Consider the following 25,952-nt stretch of genomic DNA (forward strand, 5'->3'; position numbering starts at 1 on the left):
AGCAAGTTTGCAGATGATAAGAAGGTGGGTTGAGTTGTGGATAGTGTGGAGGGCTGTTCTAGGTTACAAAGAGACATTGATAGAACGCAGAGCTGGGCTGAGAAGTAGCAGATGGAATTTAACCCTGAAAAGTGTGAGGTGATTCATTTCGGAAGGACAAACATGAAAGCAGAATACAGGGTTAATGGGAAGATTCTTGGCAGTGTGGAAGAGCAGAGGGATCTTGGGGTTCATGCCCACAGTTCCCTGAAAGCTTCCACCCAGGTGGTAGAGTTGTTAAGAAGGCGTATGGTGCGTTAGCTTTCATCAACAGAGGGATTGAGTTCAAGAGCTGTGAAGTTATGCTCCAGATATAAAAAAGCCTGGTTCAGCCACATCTGGAGTATTGTGTCCAGTTCTGGTCACTTCATTACAGGAAAGATGTGGAAGTGTTAGAAAAGTTGCAGAGGAGATTTACAAGGATGGTGCCTGGAATGGAGGGAAGGTCTTACGAGGAAAGGTTGAGAGAGCTAGGGCTTTTCTCTTTTGAACAACAAAGGATGAGAAGTGACTTGATAGAGGTGCACAAAATGATCAGAGGTATAGCTAGAGTAGACAGCCAGACACTTTTTCCTAGTGTGCAGATAGCATTTATGTGGGGACATAGTTTTAAAGTGAAAGGAGGTAGATATTGGGGAGATGTCAGAGGTAGGTTCTTTATTCAGAGAGCGTGGTGGGGGTGTGGAATGCATTGCTGGAGAGGGTAGTGGTGTCAGCCTCGTTAGGGGCATTTACGCAGCTATTAGATAGGCAAATGGATGATAGTATAAGGTAGGGGTGGAGGTTAGATAGACCTTAGGTTTAGGGTAAAAGTTTGGCACAACATTGTGGGCCAAAGGGCTTGTACTGTGCTGTTCTGTTCTATGTTCTAATTCTATGATTTTGTGCTTCTGCAAATACATTGTGTGCAGAGAGAGGCAGCCAGCTTACAGCTTGGACCAGGCTGCCTCTCAGTGCTGCTCATTTGCTCTCCTAGCACTCACTCACTTAGCACCTACTGCATTCCTGCCTTGCTCAGCTTGTGGTGCCATTCCTTTTAATGCATTGGTACTTCAGGCAGAGCCTGAACACTCAGTACTGTCAAAACGGACTTGCTGGTTCAGCACAGCCACAGAGCCAGCTGCTTGTCGGTACTGATCAGTCCAGGGGCTGGACAGTCTGCTGTATGACAGTGTGTTAGATCAAGCTCATATCTACACCCAGTGCATTGTTTCAAACAAACATTCCTGTGTGAAAGTATGTTGGAGGGGGTGGTACTCCATCAAGGGTGAGTTGGTTGGGGGGGGGGGGGGGTATGCACACAAGGTGGTGGTGCAAGAGGCGTTGGAAATCTGCTGCCAGTCAAAGGTTACAGTCCACACACAAGCCAGGGGCTTCGTCAGTCATTCATCACTTGGCCACAATTAGGGAATACGTTCAAACACAGTCCAGGGAGGAGGCTCAGGCCAGTCCTGTGAGGTCGCATGGGGTATCACAGACAGTCAGTCTGTGGTCTGGGGGTGGGGGGGCAGGTAGCAAGGAGCAAATTTGAACTTCTGTGCTGGGTGTTCACAAGGGGGAAGCCCAGTGGAAACAGGCTGTCTGGGTAGAACAGTATGAAAGGATGCGGTGAGACTCTAAGGGGGCACTCAACAGCCAGGCACTGCCCAGTACTGATGATATCCACCATAAGCTGCAAGGAGAGCAGTTGGCGGGTCTGCTTAATCCCTGGGTTGATGGACAAAATCAGTCAGGCAGTAAAGAGCAGTCAGGCCCGAGGGCTCAAACATCAAGTGGTAGGGAGAGGGAAATGGGTGCTCTGTAGCGAGGGGCTGGGACCAGATATGACTGGGGAGAAATATCCAGAAGCATGTGTTGAGGTGGGGACAAGAACAATAGTGGGAAAATTGAAATATAAAAGGGGTCAGTTATACAGATGGGAGGGCCTGGAAGGCTACAACAGAAGGGGAACTATTGACAATGACCACCATCATAGCCTCAGTAAGGGGAGTGCAGTGTTTGGAGTATAACACTGTAACCATATTTAAACAGAATTCAATGCCACACTTCCATGTGCGTGCCTTACTTTAACTAGCTGCACTTCATAAAAACTCTCACCCATTGGTAGCTCCCATATTTAAACAAACATTCAAACCCAATTAACCCCTTAATTAATATACCCATCATGTCTTCACTCAGTCAGTTGGGTTTCAGGCATCCCGATAGAATATGTTCGATGATAATATCAGAGCCCAAGAGGCAAGACAAAAGGTTGGGACGGAGAACTCTGTGTTTACATGAACCAAAACAGTGGGCTGTCAAAGTGGAGCAATGTAAAAAGACATGCGATGACTCTGGGGGTGCGTGGTAACCAGGCTGTGCCCTGTCGGGGGGGTTATCTACCTTAAGCTGTGCTCATTATCATCACTTGCCATTTTAAGTGACCTTCAAATAGAATAGGCTGAGGATAACGTCCAGAATGGGCAGAGTCTGTGGAAGTTGGATAGCTAAACGCATGGGCACCATTGCTGCTGGACAGGAGGACAGCGAAGGGGTAAAGGCATTAATCATGTATTTGCAGGGAGCTTCTCACTGCCTTAGCCCATATCTGGAGAAATGGTAATGCACTCGTTCCTCCAGATGGTGGCTGGAACCTCAGGAAAAAGGAAATGGAAAGAGGTCCCAAACAACAGCAGAGTCAGACGGGGGAAACTTAAGACACACTAGGAGTATAAAATGTGAGGCTGGATGAACACAGCAGGCCCAGCAGCATCTCAGGAGCACAAAAGCTGACGTTTCGGGCCTAGACCCTTCATCAGAGAGGGGGATGGGGTGACGGTTCTGGAATAAATAGGGAGGGAGGGGGAGGCTGACTGAAGATGGAGAGAAAAGAAGATAGGTGGAGAGGAGAGTATAGGTGGGGAGGTAGGGAGGGGATAGGTCAGTCCAGAGAAGACGGACAGGTCAAGGAGGTGGGATGAGGTTGGTAGGTAGGAGATGGAGGTGCGGCTTGGGGTGGGAGGAAGGGATGGGTTAGAGGAAGAACAGGTTAGGGAGGCAGAGACAGGTTGGACTGGTTATGGGATGCAGTGGGTGGAGGGGAAGAGCTGGGCTGGTTGTGTGGTGCAGTGGGGGGAGGGGACAAACTGGGCTGGTTTTGGGATGCGGTGGGGGAAGGGGAGATTTTGAAGCTGGTGAAGTCCACATTGATACCATTAGGCTGCAGGGTCCCCAAGTGGAATATGAGTTGCTGTTCCTGCAACCTTCGGGTGGCATCATTGTGGCACTGCACGAAGCCCATGATGGACATGTCATCTAAAGAATGGGAGGGGGAGTGGAAATGGTTTGCGACTGGGAGGTGCAGTTGTTTATTGCGAAGCGAGCGGAGGTGTTCTGCAAAGCGGTCCCCGAGCCTCCGCTTGGTTTCCCCAATGCAGAGGAAGCCACAGCGGGTACAGTGGATGCAGTATACCACATTGGCAGATGTGCAGGTGAACCTCTGCTTAATGTGGAAAGTCATCTTGGGGTCAGGGATAGAGGTGAGGGAGGAGGTGTGGGGGCAAGTGTAGCATTTCCTGCGGTTGCAGGGGAAGGTGCTGGGTGTGATGGGGTTGGAGGGCAGTGTGGACCGAACAAGGGAGTCACGGAGGGAGTGGTCTCTCCGGGAAGCAGACGGGTGGGGATGGAAAAACGTCTTGGGTGGTGGGGTTGGATTGTAGATGGCGGAAGTGTTGGAGGATGATGCGTTGCATCCGGAGGTTGGTAGGGTGGTGTGTGAGAACGAGGAGGATCCTCTTGGGGCGGGGTGTGAGGGATGTGTTGCGGGAAATGCGGGAGATGTGGTCAAGGGCGTTCTCGACCACTGTGGGGGGAACTTTGCCCCACAGTGGTTGAGAACGCCCTTGACCGCGTCTCCCGCATTTCCCGCAACACATCCCTCACACCCCGCCACAACCGCCCCAAGAGGATCCCCCTCGTTCTCACACACCACCCCACCAACCTCCGGATACAACGCATCATCCTCTGACACTTCCGCCATCTACAATCCGACCCCACCACCCAAGACATTTTTCCATCCCCACCTGTCTGCTTTCCGGAGAGACCACTCCCTCCGTGACTCCCTTGTTCGCTCCACACTGCCCTCCAACCCCACCACACCCGGCACCTTCCCCTGCAACCGCAGGAAATGCTACACTTGCCCCCACACCTCCTCCCTCACCCCTATCCCAGGCCCCAAGATGACTTTTCACATTAAGCAGAGGTTCACCTGCACATCTGCAATGTGGTATACTGCATCCACTGTACTCTGTGTGGCTTCCTCTACTTTGGGGAAACCAAGCGGAGGCTCGGGGACCGCTTTGCAGAACACCTCCGCTCGGTTCGCAATAAACAACTGCACCTCCCAGTCGCAAACCATTTCCACTCCCCCTCCCATTCTTTAGATGACATGTCCATCATGGGCCTCCTGCAGTGCCACAATGATGCCACCCGAAGGTTGCAGGAACAGCAACTCATATTCAGCTTGGGAACCCTGCAGCCCAATGGTATCAATGTGGACTTCACCAGCTTCAAAATCTCCCCTTCCCCCCACCGCATCCCAAAACCAGCCCAGTTCGTCCCCTCCCCCCACTGCACCACACAACCAGCCCAGCTCTTCCCTTCCAACCCACTGCATCCCAAAACCAGTCCAACCTATCTCTGCCTCCCTAACCTGTTCTTCCTCTCACCCATCCCTTCCTCCCACCCCAAGCCGCACCTCCATCTCCTACCTACCAACCTCATCCCACCTCCTTGACCTGTCCGTCTTTCCTGGACTGACCTATCCCCTCCCTACCTCTCCACCTATACTCTCCTCTCCACCTATCTTCTTTTCTCTCCATCTTCGGTCCGCCTCCCGCTCTCTCCCTATTTATTCCAGTTCCCTCACCCCATGGCCCTCTCTGATGAAGGGTCTAGGCCCGAAACGTCAGCTTTTGTGCTCCTGAGATGCTGCTGGGCCTGCTGTGTACATCCAGCCTCACATTTTATTATCTTGGATTCTCCAGCATCTGCAGTTCCCATTATCACTCACACATTAGGAGTAGCAGGTTTTGTGAACACAGCTTCAGAAGAGTTTACAGAGAGAGCAAGAGCAAGAGACAGGAAGAAAATGTGGAGAAAAAAAAGCAAAAGACAGAGAGAGAGTGAAAAAGAGGGATCAGACAGACTGCCAGGAAGAGGCAGATCTGAGGGAGCATTCTTCAAAATGCAAGTCCGTGTTTTCTGAATGAAGATTGCAGAGGGAGAAATGCACAGAAGATCAGGGTACGACACTACATAATTGACCAGTAACTGATTCTCTTAAGCAGCATCCAAGCACAAACCCGGCTTTAACCCCAGAATGCAGATAATTAAAGACACTCGTACCTTGGCGTCTGCGGTTGCTGATTTTGCGGAAGCTGGTGCCCTCACACAATCTGTTCAGGCGCTGCTGTTTGATGAGCTCCATTACCTCAGGCTGGATCTTTTCTCGCAGCTCACTGGAATGGAGAAGTTCAGATCAGGAAACGTGGATCAACTCACAGATGTGACAGTACATTTTAGACTATAGCATCACTGTGCATTCATGCAGTTTACAAGAACATTGAATTTGACCCTTTGTCAGACATCTGCATCGTTGGTTACCTTGCTTGACATGAAATCCAAAAGACTAGCAGTTCCACAAAACCTTTTTCAGAGGCTTTCTGAGCACACTTTACAGTGCAGACTCTGTCAAGTGAGCAGACAGCAGCCGTATTGCATTTGGAAGTACTTCATAAGCATCACTAAGATGCACAAATGCAACTTTATCAGGTTTCTGACTGTACTAATGAAGAAGCATCGGAAAAACCCTAGTTCTTCTTCAAATATTGTTGCTGAATGTCCTCAGATGTCTTCAGTTAAAGCGTTCACCTGGTTCTGTGGATATTTAGGTGACTGCCAAGGTTGATCTCTGTTTGCAAATTTCTGCTGATGGGACATCATGGGATATGTAACATGCACATGAACTAAGGTAGACTAATCCACAACCTCATGGTATTGCAGCAGTCCCTCAATAAATCACCTATCCAAACTCTCTCTCTCTCTTCCTGTTTTTTTCACCTCTACAGATGAATAATGCACAGTGCACACAGATCCCTAGCTGGGGAGGAAAGACATGCCTCATCCTGATGGCCACCTTCCTACACAGCTGCATTCACTATGCGAAAAGCCTTATTAAACAAACACCAAGTGTCTTCACTCGTTGAAGCTCTATCTGTTCATGGTGAAGGATAGATCTGGACACATTGCACACTAACTCTGACTTGCAATAAAATTAATGCAGAAAGAGTTCCATGACCACAAGATAACAATCAGCATCCAAGGAGATGGTGGATGGTTCCTTGAGCAGACTGTCCAAATCATTTGGCAAAATGTTTTATTATTCCGGCAAAGGTACAGCTTGGTTGGCGGAGAGAGGGGATTTCTCAGTCAGATCCTTCCTACATGCCCAGTTGGAATTGCCTCTACACATTTCCCTCAAGGTGACTATGGTGAGGAAGAGGATGTTGCCCACCTCTTTATGGACAGTGCCTTTGTAAAGAAGGTGTAGAGGGAGATGCAGTGATCTTGTTCAAGGACGATCCTGACAGCTCTGTGCCACAGGGCTCTTGTGTTCTATGGGCTGTTCAAACATCAACTGTATCTGAAGAGACATCAACTTGGTGCGAGATACTCTCTGGTCTTCCAGTGCAAGAAATTGTCTGACCGTATGTTGCAGACTGGCACATTCCAAGCTTCAGGACAATGTGCTGAGGGAGGCACTAAACCCTGGGGCAGCCGCTGGAGAGGCATCATAGGGGCTGGCCATATAATACATCTTCCTGTCATTGTTCTGAGAGAGACTGAAAACAGAGCAAACACCCTCAGGCAGTAACTTTGACCTGCATTTAGACTTGTAATATCCTGTCAAACTGCAATTGTATTCAGACACTTCATGGCATCACTGTAAAATAAACATGTAAAATGGCAATCCTTTACAGTCCAAATAGTGCATATTACTGGAAGTGCAATACAATTCAAGTATTTAAGCAGACAGCATGTTCAAAAGTACACTTTTGGAAAATGAAAATCAGCCTTGTTTGAGTGGTGTAATTTGGGAGTGGGGGGTTGGGGAAGGCAGAAGCAAGGCGGATTTTAAATGAACCAAATCGATTACCAGGGGTGCTTAGTGCCCAGGAGGCCTGGCCCTCGCTGGATAAAAACTGCCCACTGTCACTTACACAACCCTGCACCGAATGTTGGGGTAGACCAAGGTTAGCAAAATCACGTACACAATTGGAGGTGACTGGAAGTCATCCTGGCTCATCCTCTCAGACTGTCGGAGTCTCAGGATCTCCGAGTAACTCAGGCAACGGGCTTTGCTCTTGAACTGATCCAGAGAGTTTGGCTTCGTGCTCAGGGACCTTGTTATCTGTTCACGCACCACCTGCATGACCTGCAACGAGAGGAGGGAGATGAGATCTGGTTATCTGCAGTGAAGGAAAAAAACTCAGCCTGGTAACTTTATAATCTTGGTAGCACCATCATATGGCTGAGTGACATGTGTTGCCCAGACAACCTGCAGCAGCTTACAGAAATCGGAGACAATTCTTCTCCAGTCACTTGCTGTTGCAGACAATCATTACATAGAACAGACAGCTACAGAAATAAGCCATTCAGCTCAAGCAGGCAGTGATAACCTTTATTCTTCACACTCCCCTCATCACTACTTCATCTAACTCAGTCTGCATATTACTATTCCTTTGGCTTAGGTTTCTGCTCCCAAGGTGGGTGGTGAGAGATAAGAGATGTCCCATGTGCTGGACTTGGTTCTGAAGAAGGGTCACTGGACCTGAAATGTCAACTCTTGCTTTCTGATGCTGCTAACCAGCTGAGTTTCTCCAGCAATTTCTGTTTTTGTTCCTGATTCCCAGCACTTGCAGTACTTGTTTTTGTTTCAGGGCTGCACAGGGTTATGGGACGGAGGCAGGCCCGCCTGTGGGCACAGATCAGAGGTGGCCACGAGGGCTGCCAATTGTTAAAAATGGGTTAAAAGGCTGACCTCAGCTTTTTGCGACTTTGCTCCAGTTGCTTCCTTATGTTGTATTCCCTCTGGGCCTCACCCACTCCATGCCAACTTCTGTCCTCTCCTGAGAGCCTTATACCTTCTCTGTCAACCTATTGCCAAATAATGCCAACTGACACATCACAACTGGCCCTTACACCCTCCAAATCAACTCTCAGTACCAACATGGACAGATCTCAAGAGCCATGTTGAGACGAAATGAAAGAAAGTTCAAAATATCTAATATAGTCTTCACTAAATTTAAAAAACAAACTCCCGTTCATGGAAGTCCAACGTTTACATCCCAAGTGTTTATTCCTTTATAAACACAAATTCCAATACCATTGAGAATGTCGAGAACCATTGAGAAATTACAGCATTAGGAGGATGCCATTCAGCCCATCAGGTCAGCACCAGCTGAATAAACTGGCTTTTTAACATATTGAGGGTTTCCACCTCAACCACTCAAATAGTGAGCAAATTCAAGACACTCGCTGCCATGTGGGTGAAAAAGATTTTCCTCCTGTCCCCTCTAACCCTTCCACCAATCACTTTAATACTGTGCCCCCTGGCTACTGTGCTCTCCATTCCATCCAAGACTGTTATTACTTTCTAAACCTCGACTAAGTTACCCCTTGGCCTCCCTTGTTCTAAGGAAAGCAACCCTAGTCTATCTAAGATAATAAAATGTGAGGCTGGATGAACACAGCAGGCCCAGCAGCATCTCAGGAGCACAAAAGCTGACGTTTCGGGCCTAGACCCCTCTGATGAAGGGTCTAGGCCCGAAACGTCAGCTTTTGTGCTCCTGAGATGCTGCTGGGCCTGCTGTGTTCATCCAGCCTCACATTTTATTATCTTGGATTTTCCAGCATCTGCAGTTCCCATTATCACTAGTCTATCTAATCTCCCCTCATACCCACAATTTTCAAATGCTGGCAACATCCTAGTGCTTTACTCTGTCAGGGCAATTCGGTCCTTTCTGCAATGAGCTGATGAGGACTGAATACAAACTTCCAGCTGTGCTCTAGCCAGTGTCTTGTACAGCTTCAGCATTTTATCCTGCACCCCATTATGGAAAACATACCTTCTTTACCACTTTGCCTATCTGTCCTGTCATTTTCAGGATACCTCCAAAATCTAACCCCTCTCATCAACCTCCCATTTCCTGTGTATCCCCATACTTTGTTTGCCTCCCCAAATGCATAAACTCGCTCTTCTTCAGATTGAATTCCATCTGCTACTTCTCCGCCCACTCAGCCAAACCATAAGCATCAGCAAAGACATTCTAATCCTTTGGTACCCTCCTTGTGCTGTCAGTACTCCTGCTGATTAATTACAGGTTGGGGAAAGCGGCCAAGCTTCATAAACAGTCCTTAGGGTAATGTCGACAAACAGCTAATGGTACTGATAAAGCAGTTATTTTTTAAATTCTGACAAAGGCAGGCTTTTTACAAAGAGCTGGGGATTTAAATGATTTCATAGCTCAACAGTTCTAAAATTCTTCTTCACCCTTCAACACCACTACATTTACTCAAAAACATTTTGCTCCCAACTGTGCGACAAGGTCCTTGTTACATAAAAATTGAGTGTGTTTGAACTTAGCAGGGAATTCAAATGGCCCCACTGAGTCTGACTTTCCATCATGTGAGTGGGGCCCTGTTTCCCTTCTCCTCCAAATGAAAATGGGATTTTCCAGAAACAGGGCAAGACTTCCACATCCAGGTCCCTCCTGCCATTTTTAAAAGCAGAAACTCTAAAAATCCAGGTCTTTGTCTCTTACGTGTCCATCAGCTCCCAAAAGCCACTTATGCTATTTGCCTGGACCACTCCAAATGGTATGCTCTGCGTAAATAAGATTCTCCCAGTATTTCCCATTACATTCATTAGGATCATACGTTCTCTAGTTTTTATGTCCCCAAATGGAAATATATGTTCCACCGTTACTGTAGCAAACCGATCCTCTATTGTAAAAGATTTCAGTTAGGCAACCTCTCAATCATCTCTTTCTAGAACAATATCCAGTAAGTTCACTCTTTCTTGATATGCATAACTTTTCTGTTCTGGTTCCTTGTAGTCTTTGCACCACTTTGTAATATTGCACACAGCACTTTAATAGACAGCATTTCTTTGTACACATATATCAGGATATGAGTACTAAGCAGTCCTCCCTACAAACGAGTTCAAAATACCAGTCCACATCTTACAGAGTTCTTCCCCATTAATGTGAACAAAACAGTCTGAAGGAAAAGAAACAAGCACTCTTTAATTTAGACACTATCCCATCATGGAAATATATAAATATTGCTGAATCAGAAACCTGGAACTCCCTCTCTACACCACTGGGGGAGTCCCTTCACTACTCCAAAACAGACTGTACAAAAGTTCAACAGAAAGCCAACCAGTACCTGTGACAGGAAACAAAGACTGCCCTTGACAACAACACCCACAACTACAGAATCCACTTTCAAAAAGACGACAATACCCACAACTACAGAATCCACTTTCAAAAAGACGACAACAATACCCACAACTACAGAATCCACTTTCAAAAAGACGACAATACCCACAACTACAGAATCCACTTTCAAAAAGACGACAACTAAGTTTCAACAACAAAACAAAAACGTTGATGCTTGAAAGTAAACAGAACATTTGTTTTCAATTTCCTCTGCATTGGACAATGGACATGTACATAGTATAGAAAGTTCACCCTTCATCTTATCCAAATTTGGTAAAAGCACTGACATTAGTCAAGTTGCCTCAGAATTTTCCCAAGGCTCCCTTGAAGCACACATATAAATTACATTGCTCCTCTCTGCTCTCCAGTGATCAATTATTTTTTACCAGTCCCATTATCATTCCTGTCAATCATCCGATTCCCAATCCCCCTTGCATTTCCATTATTCTACCGACAATTGTTACTGCTTTCAATCACCCGTGCCATCATTTTATCCACTCACACTCACCAGTCCCCTCATTCTGCCCATTCACAATCACCCCCGCAAGCCTCATCTGCCTGTTGACAAGCACTAGGGCCACCTTTTTTTCCTCCACAAACATTGCGATTGTCAACTGACACAAATCCTGCTCCTGCCTAGTCGTATCCTCACATTACTTCCATATCCTGTTCCCCCACATCCTCCTGCACCGTGGCTTGGCAATTCCAAAATCTTTGTTGTTCCCAACTATTCTACCTCACAATCTCCATCCTTTCTCTGAAGGTATCCAGAATACAGGGTAATCACAGGTACGGTTAAAACATGCAACAGCTACAGAACCAGATGAATTCACTCTTAAACAAGCACCATTTTGTCCTCCTGCCTCAGATATACAATGTGAGTTTACCTCATTAAATGCCCACCCTTTGTCAGCATTAGAAGCATATCCATGTGGACAATCACAGCATAACTTCTCAGTTTAGGAGCACTCACCAGAATGAGTAAGCAGGGTTGTTTACAAGTCATACAGTAACCTTACAGACAATTACACAAGGTTCATAAATGGTAAAGTGCTCAATATATTGACAGTGTGCCACAAGTACATAGCGATGGGAACAAAAGGGAAATATGCCCACAATCCGGTTTCACAGTGATATTTTGGAAACCTGCCGCAGGGAAACTCTACCTTTGAAGAGCTGTTGGCAGGGTTTGCTCAGTGTGTGGGTGTCTCTCAGCTGTTTCGCTCTTGTTGCTAGGAGTGTTTTCATGGCAGTCAGTAAAGGAAGCAGCCTGTGTCACAGCAGGGCTCCCGCTGCTGAATCTCAAGAAACAGACAAAGCAACTCAAGATGCCTGCCCTGGTTGGGCGGGACAGGGTTGCTTGTGCTGTGTGGTTCTACAGCATTGAAACTGGAAATTGAAAAATAATCGGTCTCAAAAATCGAGATAATCCATCAAAATCTATCAGACTTCTAAAACGTGACCCATCATATCCAAGACCATGCTGACTGCTCTCCAAGATATGAGAACTACTTAAACGATCATGGAATCCTTTTGAAAGCCTTCAATGTGTGTTAGGCTGCCAGCTTATCCTTTTGGAATTAGTGATCAAAGAAGGAATAAAGATTTCAGCAGTGGTTCAGGAGTGATTACTAAATCTGCTGGGGTTTTTTTTTGCATAATTTATGCTCATTTCTGCTTACGGTATGGGTCAGTTAAGGTGAATAGCAAAGGTCTTTCCCCCAGCAGGGTAAATCCCTAATTAAGAGATGTACAGCACAGCAGATTCTTCAGTCCAACTCATCCATGCCCACCAGATGTCCCATTTGCCAGCATTTGACCCATATCCCTCTAAAATCCCTTCCTTTTCATGTATCCATCCAGGTGCCTTTTAAATGTTGTAACTGTACCAGCCTCCATCACTTTCGCTGTCAGCTCGATCCATACACGCACTACTCTCTGCATGAAAAAGTTGCCCCTTAGGTCCCTTTTAAATCCTTCCCCTCTCACCTTAAACCTACACCCTCTGGTTTTGGACACCCCACCCTGGGGAAAAGACCTTGGCTCTTTACCCTATCCATGCCCCTCATGATTTTACGAACTTCTATAAGTTTACCCCTCGGCCTCCGATGCTCCGGGGAAAATAGCCCCGGTCAAGCCTTCCAACCCCAGCAACATCCTTCTAGGAGGCATTATTTAAAATGAGGGGAGAAAGATTTAAAAGGGACCCGAAGGGCAACTTTTTTCACACAGAGGGTGGTTTGATTGTGGAGTGATCTGCCAGAGGATGCAGGTATAGTCACAACATTTAAAAGACATTTGGTCAGATACATGGAAAGGAAGGGTTGAGAGGGATATGCAGGCAAGTGGGACTGGTTTAGTTTGGGAAACTTGGTCAGCTTAAACAAATTGGACTGAAGTGTCTGCTTCCATGCTGGATAACTCTATGACTCGAAGACGTATTGGGACTGAAATCTTTTAATACCGTCACTTTTGTGAAAATGGATGGGGAAACTCACACGCTGACACTCCTCTAAAAGTCCAACACACAAAAGGGTCAACAATTTGGGTGCATGATCCAAAATGATGCCTGGTCTGTTCTTTAAAATCTCCACCTCTCGTATTACCCACTCATTCCTTTGTCAACACCATCAGTCTAGAGGGAAATGAGTGCCCCGATAGTCCTATGTTGGGACACAGTGCATTTGCAAGAGTCCTGGACTCTCAGACCTGATTGAGGAGTTTAGATCATGAACTGTGTTCTTCAAATTCAGACAAGGAGCAAAAGGGAAGGGTGACGACAGAGCAGTACTGCCCTACTTACAACACAGCTGCATCTTTGTTTCCATGGCAACTGCAAAGAATCCTGACAAGCCTGGCACCAAGTTACGCTGAGCACTTATAATAGTAATTACATCCAAATAGCATCGATGCTGCAATATTGTTGGCACCTGGTGAAGGCAGTACAGAGAGGTCTGGCAGCAGGAGAGCATTGATGAAAGGGAGTGTAACAACGTGTGCTATCAAACCCTAACTCATTTACAGCAGTTGCTAATCTTAAAAATCTCATTGCCAAAGGCCTGCCAGCACTGGAGATAGTAAAACAAATCAGGATTACTGTAAGAACAGCACAGTACTATGGGAAAACATTATAGCACAACTGCACGTAACTTTTACTAAACTGAGAAGGATCAGGAGATAAGAAATTTTAGAGAAAGAGGGTGCATGAGAGAGAGAGAGTGAATGATGTCTGTACAACACAGCGTCTGACTAGAGAGGAAACAAATCGTTCTCAATACAAATAATTATACAGTTAATTATCCAGACCAACTTTACAATTTACTTAATCTAATCCTGATTCAGTAGAAACCAATATAATAAATTGCTCATTCTAAACAGCACACGAAGAAGCACTGAAAAAAAGAGAAAATGCTGGTGTAGTGGGAAAATTGCAAGGGGGGGGGGTGTAGACAGAATGTGGTTTAAAAGATTTTTAAAAATGAAAACCATTTCAACATGGAAAGAAATCCAATTCCTAGAACACATCAGGAAAGCCAAGAGACTCACCGGGGCTGGTCTCCATCTCCAAGCTGAAAACTGTCTGAAGAGTGAGTAGATAACCGCTCAAACACTGCTGCGGAGTATATGCAGAGCAGAAATGATTCAGTCCAAAGTGGGGTGTGGCAAAGAGCTTAATGAGCTGTGAAATCTCACTCCATCTCTGCCCCCATTAACACTTCCTTCACTGAACCTGCTGCTCAGTGATCTTCAGCACGAGGATCTGGGACATGGCCGCTCCTGGAAGGCTGCAGCAGATGGAGTTTTCACTGACAGCATCCAAGGTGGCGTGCGAACAGATTCATTTCAGAAATAAGTGAACAAACTAACATCACTTACAGGGGAATTTTAGACAGATAAAGGAAGCAGACAGTTTTTGTTTAAATTCCTTTCACTCCCTCCCCTTTCTTTTTCCCAAGGTGTGATCCATGTAATGGTAGACTTTTCCAGAGGACTGGAATACAAGGTTGGAGAGAGGGAGGGCAGTTTATTTGGACCAAACCTGGAGTAGATCTGGACACCAGACATTAGGACATTGGTTTTGAAGAAAGCGTAGTATTTGCTTCCCAGAGGGTTCTTGCCTTATCATCCCCACTATCAGCTAATCTTTCTCCCAAGCGTACCATCACCCATCCCTTTGTCCACCTAACCATCGTTCTCTCTCGGTGGCCCTATCTCAACCTATCTGCTCACGCCTTTTCCTCCTCTTTAGCATACATACCAATTTTCCTAGCTACTAACAGTTCTGAAGAAGCATCATTGGATTCAAAATGTTAATTCTGCCTTCTATCCACAAGATGCTGCTGGACCTGTTGAGTTTCTCTGACAATTTCTGTTTTTAGTACAGTACTTGTTCTCTAATGGTTAAGCTAGGAGGGAAAATAAAACAAATTAAATTTAGAAGGTTAAGGGGCATTTTGATTAAAAGAAGTGTTGAACATTAGGGAAAACAGGTAGATAGATACAGGGATAACAGTGTGGAGCTGGATGAACATAGCAGGCCAAGCAGCATCTCAGGAGCACAAAAGCTGACGTTTCGGGCCTAGACCCTTCATCAGAGAGCCCCTATGATAGAATAACACTGGATTTCGCTGACGTATGGCCTGTGTCATACAATCAATGGCATTTCTGCAGACTTGTTTACAAACTTCAAAGATCCCTGGCTACAGTCTAATTTAAGAAGACGGTTCAGCATTGGTCAGCAATCAGTAAGCCAAAATACTGCTCCTAACTGATTCTGAGGAGAAACCAGTTTATAGAGTGATGCTGAGGACTTCTGTGGCACAGTGGTGGTGTCCCTCTCTCTGAGCCAGAAGTCCCAGGTTCAAGTCACACATTGTTTGAGGAATAAGAGAATGATCAGGGAGAAGGTAGGGTCAATCAGGGTTAGCGTAGGGAACTTGTGCGTGGAGTCTGAGCAGACAGCGGAAGCCCTAAATGAGTTTTTTGCTTCGGTTTTCACTAAGGAAAGGGACCTTGTTGTGAATGAGAACTTTGAGGAGCAGGAAAACAGGCTTGATCAGATCAAGATTGAGGAAGTTGATATGCTGGAAATTTTGGCGAACATTAAGATTGATAAGTCCCCAGGGCCAGACCAGATTTATCCTAGGTTGCTCCGGGAAGCGAGAAAGGAGGTTGCTAAGCCGCTGGCGAAGATCTTTGCTTCCTCATTCTCCACGGGAATTGTACCGGAAGATTGGAGGGAGGCAAACGTTGTTCCTCTTTTCAAGAAAGGGAATAGGGAAATCCCTGGAAATTACAGACCAGTCAGTCTTACATCTGTGGTCAGCAAGATTTTGGAAAGAATTAAGGGATAGGATTTATGACTATTTGGAAAAGCATAGCGTGATTAAAGGGAGTCAGCATGGCTTTGAGGGGGACAGGTCATGCCTTACAAATCTTATTGAGTTCTTTGAGGAAGTCACGAGACAGGTTAACGAGGGCCAAGCAGTGGATGTGGTGTACATGGACTTCAGCAAGGCATTTTGATAAGGTTCCCCATGGCAGGTTCATTCATAAAGTCAGGAGGTATGGGATACAGGGTGATTTGGCTGTCTGGATTCAGAATTGGTTGGCTGGCAGAAGGCAGAGAGTGGTTGTAGATGGTAAGTATTCTGCCTGGAGGTCAGTGCTGAGTGGTATCCTGCAGGGCTCTGTTCTTGGGCCTCTGCTCTTTGTAGTTTTTATAAATGACTTGGATGAGGAGGTTGAGAGGTGGGTTAGTATGTTTGCTGATGACACAAAGGTTGGAGGTGCAGTTGATAGTATCGAGGGCTACTGCAGGCTTCAGCGAGACATTGACAGAATGCAGAGCTGGGCTGAGAAATGGCAGATGGAGTTCAACATGGATAAATGTGAACTGGTGCATTTTGGAAGGTCGAACTTAAATGCTGAATATAGGATTAAAGGCAGGATTCTCGGTAGTGTGGAGGAACAGCGGGATCTTGCTGTTCAAGTGCATAGCTCCCTCAAAGTTGCCACCCAAGTGGATAAGGTTGTTAAGAAAGCATATGGTGTTTTGGCTTTCATTAACAGGGGGATTGAGTTTAAGAGCCGCGAGGTTATGCTGCAGCTCTACAAAACCCTGGTGAGATCACACTTGGAATATTGTGTCCAGTTCTGGTCGCCCTATTATAGGAAAGATGTGGAGGCTTTGGACAGGGTGCAAAGGAGGTTTACCAGGATGCTGCCTGGACTGGAGGGCTTGTCTTAGGAGGAGAGGTTGACTGAGCTCGGACTTTTCTCTCTGGAGAGAAGGAGGAAGAGAGGTGACCTGATCGAGGTGTACAAGGTAATGAGAGGCATGGATAGAGTCGATAGCCTGAGACTTTTCCCCAGGACAGGACTGACTACCACGAGGGGTCATAGTTTTAAGGTGTTAGGAGGAAGATATAGAGGAGACGTCAGAGGGAGGTTCTTCACCCAGAGAGTTGTGAGCGCATGGAATAGTTTGCCAGTCGTAATCGTGGAAGCAGAGTCATTAGTGACATTTAAGCGACTGCTGGACATGCACATGGACAGCAGTGAATTGAGGGGAATGTAGGTTAGGTTATTTTATATTTGGACTAGGATTATTCCACGGCACAACATCGTGGGCCGAAGGGCCTGTACTGTGCTGTACTTTTCTATGTTCTATGCTCCAGAGGTATATAAATTACATCTCTGAATAGGTCATTACAAAAACTAAATAGTTGGGCCTTCTTCTGAACGCAGCGGTAGTGTCCCTATCTCTGAGCCAGGAGGCTCAGGTTCAAGTCCCACCTGCTCGAGTGGTGTGCAAGAACATCTCAGACCAAATAAAAACCAAAAGAAAAGAACTGTGGATGCTATAAATCAGGAACAAAAACAAAGTTGCTGGAAGAGCTCGGCAGGTCTGGCAGCATCTGTGAAGCAAAAAACAGAGTTAACGTTTCGGCTCTGGTGACCCTTCCTCACAAACCGGTTCTGTGGAAGGGTCACCGGACCTGAAATGTTAACTCTTTTTTCTTTCACAGATGCTGCCAGACCTGCTGAGCTTTTCCAGCAACTTTGTTTTTGTTCCTGTAACATCTCTGACCAGGTTGATTAAACAAAATAGGTTAAATAAAAGTGTAGTGTGGTGCTGACAGCTCTTGTGGCAGAGTACATACCTCTAAGCATGAAGTCCCAGGGTCAAGTGCCACTGCTCCAAAGATGTGTCACAACAGCAGGTTGATTAGAAAATGCCTAGAGAGGTGCAGAGAAGAGCAGTGCTTCCAGCTCAGAGCAACACACTGTAACCCAAGATCAGTCAGAGCACAGCTGGGAGCTGATATGTGAACTTTAATTTTCTCTCAGGGTGGAGGCTGAAGTGGGGTGGAGTGGCGGGGATGGTGGCAAGAGGTGTGGAGGAGACCACTGGCTCCATCCCTGGCCCCCATCAACCTGCGGCGAGATTAAGAAATGTCTTTCCACCGCCACCTGCCCCACCCCCTCCCCAACTCCGACACCCACCTGGAGCCAGCAGATTGGTCAACCTCATCGATGGGCAGGAAAAGCAGTTTGTGAGTTTGTGTTGCCAGGGATTTCTGAAGACGGTGCGACAAGCTCAAGGCAGTGGGAAATGGAAAGGGAATGAGTTTGCAACATTCATGAATGTTGTGACAGTGCTGCCTCACCATCCAGAATCCCCAACACACTTCCAAAACCTTTCAGATCGCCCGTGGAAGCCCACCCCCCTCCATTCCCATGTATCTTCCAAAGGCACTCATACACGAGACAGTATTTACAGTAGAGTACTCAGGAGCCATTGAAAAGCAATGGCAACCATTTTAAATGCAAGTATAAAAAAATTAAACTTGTGGCAATGTAATAAAATTCATTCAAAAGCGTACCATATTGATACCAAAGTACACTTTACCTTCATAGAATCATTTTATTCCTTTAAGTGGCCATTAAGCTCGTGTATATAGATAACTGTACTCTGAAATCTCAAACACAGAATATGTTATTGTAACCTCATAAGCAAGATGTTGCAGACTTGCTCGCCAAGCTGGTGAGTTTGATTGTGAACATTTCCACACCCTGCAAGGTAACATCATCAGTGCACCTCTGGTGAAGTGGTGTTCCATCCACTCGATATTTATATGTTGTGTGTGTATATATATTACAACTTGATATTTGGTTTGCTGAAGTGGTTGGAATTACTTCCAGTTTTGTAGTTCAGTGATTTGTACGTCAGATCCAGTTCAATATGTTTATTGATAGGGTTCTTGTTGGAATGCCAGGCCTCCAGGAATTCCCTGGCATTGTCTCCGTTTGGCTTGTGGGACAGAACACCAATGCTTCACCGGGGGCGCAGTGACAATGTTACCTGGCAGGATGATGAAACATCTGCAATCAAACACATCGGCTCAGTGAGCAAGTCTACAGCCTCATCCACAAACCGAGGCACAAATCTTCTCAAAATCTCAAACTTGCGGAAAGATGTTAATGCGCTGGAAAGGTTTACTAGACTAGAATGAGCAGACTGCCTTATGAGGAAAATCTAGGCCTGTCTCCTCTGGAATTTAAGAGTCAGAGATGACTTAATTGAAACAGAAGATCTGGATGCGAGTTTGCTTGCTGAGCAGCAAGGTTAGTTTTCAGACGTTTCGTCACCATTCTAGGTAACATCATCAGTGAGCCTCCGACGAAGCCGAAGCTTGATGATGTTATCTAGAATGGTGACGAAACGTCTGAAAACTAACCTTCCAGCTCAGCGAGCAAACTCACATCCAGAACCTCAACCTGCGCTACAAATCTTCTTAAAACTCGCTGAAACAGAAGATCCTGAGGAGACTTGACGGGATGGATGTGGGAAGGGTGCTTTTTCTTATGGGAGCATCTAGAACTTGGCAGGGGACGGGGGTGGTCATAGATTAAAAATAAGGAGATTAAAAGAGGAGGAATGATTTTTCTCTTTCAGAAAACGGAGTTTTAGAATTCTCTTTCTGAAAGGCAGCGGATGCAGAATCCTTAAATATTTTGAGGCGATGCGGATAATTCTTGATTACCAAAGGACTGATTATTGACCCATATGCAGGGACGCAGAGTACAGATTAAAATTAGATCAGCCACAACCTTATGGAATGGCAGAGCAGGCTCGAAGGGCCGAACGGTCTACTCTTATTCCTTGTTCATAGGCAATCAGTCCTCCTCCCTCGAGTGCTTGAGCAGTTCTGGTACTTAACCAAGCATTTACAATAGCCACAGCTATCAAAACATCATCAAATTGTATCTTCTCCATTTCAAAACAGATTGTCTGTTCTTTTCATTTCAGAAGAAATGCATGTGGCTTTTGAATACAAATCCTTCCTAATTTGCAAAATAATTGCATCCCGGGGCTGAGGAAAATTGTTACTTTTTGCAACAAGAACAAGGTTCAGCAGTTCACAACTGGATTCACACTTCTATTGAGAGACAGTGAGCAGCCCAGGGTCTGTGTGAGATATAGCGGAGTGCAGCAACTTGATTAGGTGTCAGCTGGAGTATTGTCTATTCCCGGGGACCACACGTTAAGAAGCCTAGGGGAGGCCATTATGCAGGTTTGTCAGGGATGAGGGACGTCAGTTATGCTGGGAAACTGGGAGAAAGTGGGCTTGCTCTTGGAGCAGAGAAGGGTTGAGGAGTTTAAAATTCAGGTGATTTCGATCAAGGTGGTGACATCCTTAAACTAAAAATACAACCAAGTTGGTGGCATGGCTGTTCTAGCTCTGCAAAAGCATCCCTACCTCTGAGCTGGGAAACTCTGGTTCAAGTCCCATCTGCTCCAGCTGTGTGGAACAATACCTCTGCACGGGATTGATTAGAAAATATTTTAAGGTGGAGGCCTAATGTCACTGGATGAGCAATGCAGAACCCCAGGCCAATGTTCAGGAAACATGGGCTTCAATCCCACCAGGGCAGATGGTGAAATCTGAATTCAATAAAATCTGGAAGGGCTGGCCTAATGGAAACCATATAACCACTGTCAATTAAAAAAAAAATCAGTGGGATGTGGGCATCGCTGGCTGGCCCAGAATTTGTCCCTCGTTGCCCTTGAGAAGGTGGTGGTGAGCTGCCTGCTTTGGGTTGAGCCACAATGCCATTAGGGCAGGAATTCCAGGATTTTAACTCAGTGACAGGGAAGGAACGGCGATATATTTCCAAGTTGGGACGGTGAGTGGCTTCAGGGGAAACTTGGAGGTGGTGGTGTTCCCATGTATCTGCTGGCCATGTCCTTCTAGGTGGATTTGGTTGTGGGTTTGGAAGGAGCAGTATGAGGATTTTCGGTGAATTTCTGCAGTGCATCTTGTAGATAGTACACACTGCTGTTACTGAGCGTTGCTGTTGGAGGGAGTGAATGCTTGTGGGTGTGTTGCCAATCAAGCGCTTTGTCCTGGCTTGTGTCAAGCTTCTTGAGTGTTGTTGGGGCTGCACCAAAAACCAATCTGATTCACTAAAGGCCTTTAGCAAAGGAAATCTGCTGTCCTTACATGGTGTGGTCTACATGTGACTCCAAATCCACAGCAATGTTTTCAAATCTTAACAGCCCTCTGGATAATTAGGGATGGGAAATAAATGTTGTCTGAGCCAGCGAGGCCCGCATCCCATGAATGAATAGAAACAAAGACTATTCCCAATGGCTGAAGCGTTAGTAAGTAGTAGTCAGGTTAAGATCACTGATAAGAATCTGAAGAAAGATGAAGAAGGGAAATTTTGGTAAAAATGCAGGAGTTCGTTATGAAGAGAGATGGTTGTTGGACACAATAACCTTCGGTTTTGGACTGAGAGCTGAGAGAGAGAGAGAGAGAGAGAGAGAGAGAGAGAGAGAGAGAGAGAGAGAGAAGGAGCTGTAAACCAGGATTCCATTTCCTGATCCGTATCAAATGGTGCTCGCTGGAACATGCCCAATGGGTCAGAATAGACACAGGCTCTGCTGCAAGTGTCCTCTATGCTTGACCCATCGCTGTTTAGACTTGTTTCAGAATAACCTCTTCAGCAAGTTACGAGACAGAGTGAAAACACACCGCAGGAGGGAGAGGAAAATATTGGAAATAAAGGTTGGAGGACGGAGGAGTGGGATTAAAAAAGCCTTGCTGTTGGTATTGGAAGGGTTTAGTTTCTCAGCAAATGTTGCTGCTGGCATAATTATCAAGAGTGGAGGCAAACCTCACTGTTGCAGCTGGGGGACTGGCAGCCACTTTGATAGCAGAATCACTACCTTGGGTCCCCTGCAATTATCTGTTACTCTGTGATTTTGAGTCGTCAAGGGAACCCAACAAAGACAAGAGGCCAAAGAGGATCAATCATCCTCCTGCTAAAACTATTAGGAGCTCACACATCATGGTCCCAGCCTTCACAAGAATTCATTTCAACGACGTTCTAATCTGGGACATTTGTGATGTCAGTCATTCAGGAATTGATTCTGAAATAAGTCCAGTTAAACACAGCTGGGCAGAAACTGTCTCAAATCTTTCACAATCTCAGGACATTCTAAGACATTTACAGCCTACGACTATTTTAGTCACAGTCATTATGAAGAAAACTTTGAAGAACAGAAACGATACAGCACAGAAGGGAACCATTTGGACCATCTAGTCCATGCCGACCCAAAGACACTCAGATGCCCTCTCTCATCCATTCTTGGACGTGACCCTGCAGCTTACAGCACTTCAGGTGAGGATCCAGGCACTTGTCAAAACAGTTTAGGGTCTCTACATCTGTCACCAACTAGGCCAGTGAATTCCAGACACCCACCATCCTCTGTGCGAAAACTTTGTCCCCACGTTCCCCCTAATCCTTCTGCCACTTGGCTTGAATCCTTGGCCTCTGGTTTTTGAACTCTCTGCCAAGAGAAACAGGCTCCTCCTGTCTGCTCTATCTCTATCCACCATGATTTTGTACACCTCAATCATTTCAACCCTCAGCCTTTTCTGTTCCGAGGAAAACAACCCCAACCTCTCCTTGCAGTTACAATTCTTCAGCCCTGGCCACAGCAATTATATTCTTCCTGTAATGTAGTGACCAAAACTGCACACAATACTCCAGTTGGGGCCTCACCAGTGTCTCATACATTTTCATTATTATATCCCTACGTTTGTGTACTGTACCTCTACCAACGATGGACAAAATTCCATATGTCTTCATTACAACCTTATCTACCTGTAATGCTACTGTTAGGGATCTATGCACTTATTTACCAAGACCTTGCATTTTTGCCACCCCTGTCAGTATATTCCTGTTTATTGCGTATTCCCTTTTATTGTTTGACCTCTCCAAATGAATTACCTCACACTTATCAGAATTGAACTCTAACTGCCACTTTCCTGCCCACTCCACCAAACCATCTATATCATTTTAAAGCTTATAGCTATCCTCTACACATAGCCCATTTTTGTGTCATCTGCAAATCTTCCGTTCGTGCCACCTACATTTATGTCCAAATCGTTAAAGTATGAAACAAACAGCAGGGGTCCGAACACCTAGCCCTGCAGAACACCACTTGAAGCAATTTTCCTTTCACAAGGGCAGCCATCAAAGATCGCCTTCTATTTCCTGTTACTGAGCCAACTTTGGATCCAATTCAACATATTACCCTGTAACCCATCGGCTTTTACTTTTGTGACCAGACTGCCATGGGGGACCGTGTCAAATACCTTACTAAATCCATCTAGACAACACCTACCGCACTCCCATCATTAATCCTCCTTCAATCACTTCCTCAAAGAATTCAATCAATTTTTTAGGGCATAACCTTCCCTTAACAAAGCCATGCTGACTATCTTGGACTAGTCTAGGCCTTTCTAAGTGACAGTTTATCTGAGCTCTCAGGATTGATTCTAACAACTTGCCCACCACTGAAGAAAGACTAACCGCTCCTCAATTGGTTGGCGGTTCTTTCGTACTCTTTTCGAACAATCAAACAACATTTGCATTTCTCCAGTCCTCCGGCATTTGCTGGTGTCCACTGAAGATTGGAAAACAATCCTCAGAGCATTTGCTTTTCCTCCCTGACCTCCTTCAATATCTTAGGGGACAATCCTTCCGGGCCTGAAAACATATTCACTTTCAAGGATTCCAACTCCCCTAACACTTCCTTTCTTGTTTTGGCTATTTGGTCCAAAATTTCACACTGCTCCTCTTCGATTACTATATCCATATCATACCCTTCCTTTGTGAATATGGAGACAAAATATTCATTTAAAATTCTTCCTCTTTAGTCTGTGTCTTTACACAAGTTCCCTTCATCTTCTTTGACAGGTACCATTTTTCTGTTAACTATTCTTTTGCTCTTTATATACCAGTAAAATATCTTGGGGTTTTCCTTTATCTTACTCAATAATGAAGAAGTCAATTTTAAATGTACTATTGCCAAGTTTGTGTAAGTGAGTAAGTGAGCAGGCAAACAGTGAGGATGGTACAAAGCCTACAGGGGGATGTGAATGGGTTAAGTGAGTGGGCAATAACATAATGTAGGAAAATGAGAGGTCATGCATTTTGGCAGGAAGGATAGAGCAGCTGAATATGTCATTTAAATGAAGAAAGACTGCAGAAAGCTGCAGCACAGAAGGGTTTGTGAATCTTTGTGCGTAAATCACAAAAAGCTAGTATCCAAGTCAGCAGGTAACATGAAAGGCAAATGGAATGTTGGTCTTTATTTCAAAGAAAAATGGAGTATTAAAAAGGGAAGTCTTATTCAAACTAAGATACAGTGAATAGTTTTGGTCCTCTGAGCTAAGGAAAGATACTGGAGGCAGTCCAGAGAAAGTTAACTAGATTGATCACAGGAATGGAGGGATTTCCTTGTGAAGAGAGGTTGAGCAGATTGAGACTGTATTCGCTAGAGTTTAAAACAATGAAAGCAGACCTTATTAAAACATCCAAGATTCTTGGGCAGCTTGAAGGATAGATGCTGAGGCTGTTCCCCTTGCGGAAGGGTCTTGGGCCAGAAAGGCCTAATCTCAAAATGAGGTGTTGCCCTTTCCAGACAGAGATAAGGGGGAATGTCTACTCTCAGAGGGTTGACAATGTGTGAAGTTCTTTACCGCAGGTATATTCATGGCTTAGATAGACTGATTTATAATTAGTAAGGGAATTGAAGGCTATGGGGAAAGGCAGGAAAGTAGAAGATGATTGGATTAGTCTGGGGAGGCGATGGCATAGTGGTACTATCGCTGGACTGATAATCCAGAGATCTAGACAATATTCTGGGGACCTGGGTTTGGATCCTGCCATGGCAGATAGTAGAATCTGAATTCAATTTTTAAAAAATCTGGAATTAAGACTCTAATGACGGCCAAGAATCCACTGCCGACTGTCATAAAAACCCATCTGGTTCATTAATGTCCTTTAGGGAAGGAAACCGTCACCCTTACCTGGTCTGGCCAAATTGTGACTCCAGGCCCACAGCAAAGTGGTTGACTCTGAAACGCCCTCTGGACAATTAGGGATGGGTAATAAATGCTGCCTAGCTAGCGACGCCCTCATCCCATTAATGAATTTTAAAAAACTCATTAAATGGCACAGCAGAATTACTGGGCCGAATGGCCTATTTCTGCTCCTATGTCTTACAGCCTAGTTGTGCACAGCAACTCGCACAGTCAGAAAATGACAATGACCATATAATCTATTTGAATGATGTTGACCAATGGATAAATATTGCTCAGGGCACCAAGGAGACCACCCCCCCTGCTCTTCTTCAAATAATGGCACAGGGTCATTTACATTCACCTCAGAGGGCAGTTCTGAAAGGCTACAGTTTCAACATTGTCACTACCCCTTCTTTCTACAGCAGGGCATTAGTCTTAGGATAGTGTGGTCAAGAACAGACCCCACAGCCTTTTGACTGAATGCTTCCCACACTGATTTATGTAAGCTGTGCAGTGGCGGTGGTTCTTGTTGATATGATTTTCTCCTGAGGTCCACACTCACTTCAGGATACCAAATCTCAGAGTGCCCAATAAAGTATTGGTATGCAATTTAGATCAAAGTAGATTCTTATGGCCAACCCCAAAAATAATATCATGACACCACTGTGACATTACAACATAAGAACCCTAGCTGGTTGTGTATATCCTATGCTCTGTGCTCCACTCCTTTAGATACTGAACCCTAAACCCTGTCATTCATTCTTTACACTTCAAATTTTCCCATTTCTCTCTGTAAGATGCTTCTTGAAAGCTCCTAGTTTGACCCAGCTTTTGGCCAACTGTCCTAATATCTCCGGCTCAATGTGAATTTTTCTTTGATTAAACTCCTGTGCAGCACCCTGTGATGATTTACTACATTAAACGTCCTCAACAAATTCACTTTCCTGTTCCTTACCATTTGTTAATTCACAATATGCTGAAATCA

General features: G+C 45.4%; 1 protein-coding gene across 9 annotated transcripts in view; it reads right to left on the reverse strand.

Moving 5' to 3' along the window:
- The window catches only part of LOC125461403 (engulfment and cell motility protein 2), a 255,761-nt gene that overhangs the window by 32,521 nt on the left and 197,288 nt on the right, over positions 1–25,952 (reverse strand). For 6 of the 9 annotated variants that reach the window (XM_059652861.1, XM_048550143.2, XM_059652860.1 and 3 more), the window contains 2 exons: positions 7,350–7,513; positions 5,425–5,537 (listed from right to left, as the gene is read on the reverse strand). In XM_059652861.1, coding sequence (XP_059508844.1) covers positions 5,425–5,537; positions 7,350–7,513 — 277 coding nt within the window. Of the gene's footprint in view, positions 1–5,424; positions 5,538–7,349; positions 7,514–11,467; positions 11,550–11,746; positions 11,847–14,126; positions 14,259–25,952 lie in introns of those variants that run through there. The other 3 variants (XM_048550145.2, XM_048550147.2, XM_048550146.2) reach the window with 3 other exon arrangements.

The sequence above is a fragment of the Stegostoma tigrinum genome, chromosome 19 (assembly GCF_030684315.1).
Source record: "Stegostoma tigrinum isolate sSteTig4 chromosome 19, sSteTig4.hap1, whole genome shotgun sequence".
NCBI classification, from domain to species: Eukaryota; Metazoa; Chordata; class Chondrichthyes; order Orectolobiformes; family Stegostomatidae; genus Stegostoma; species Stegostoma tigrinum.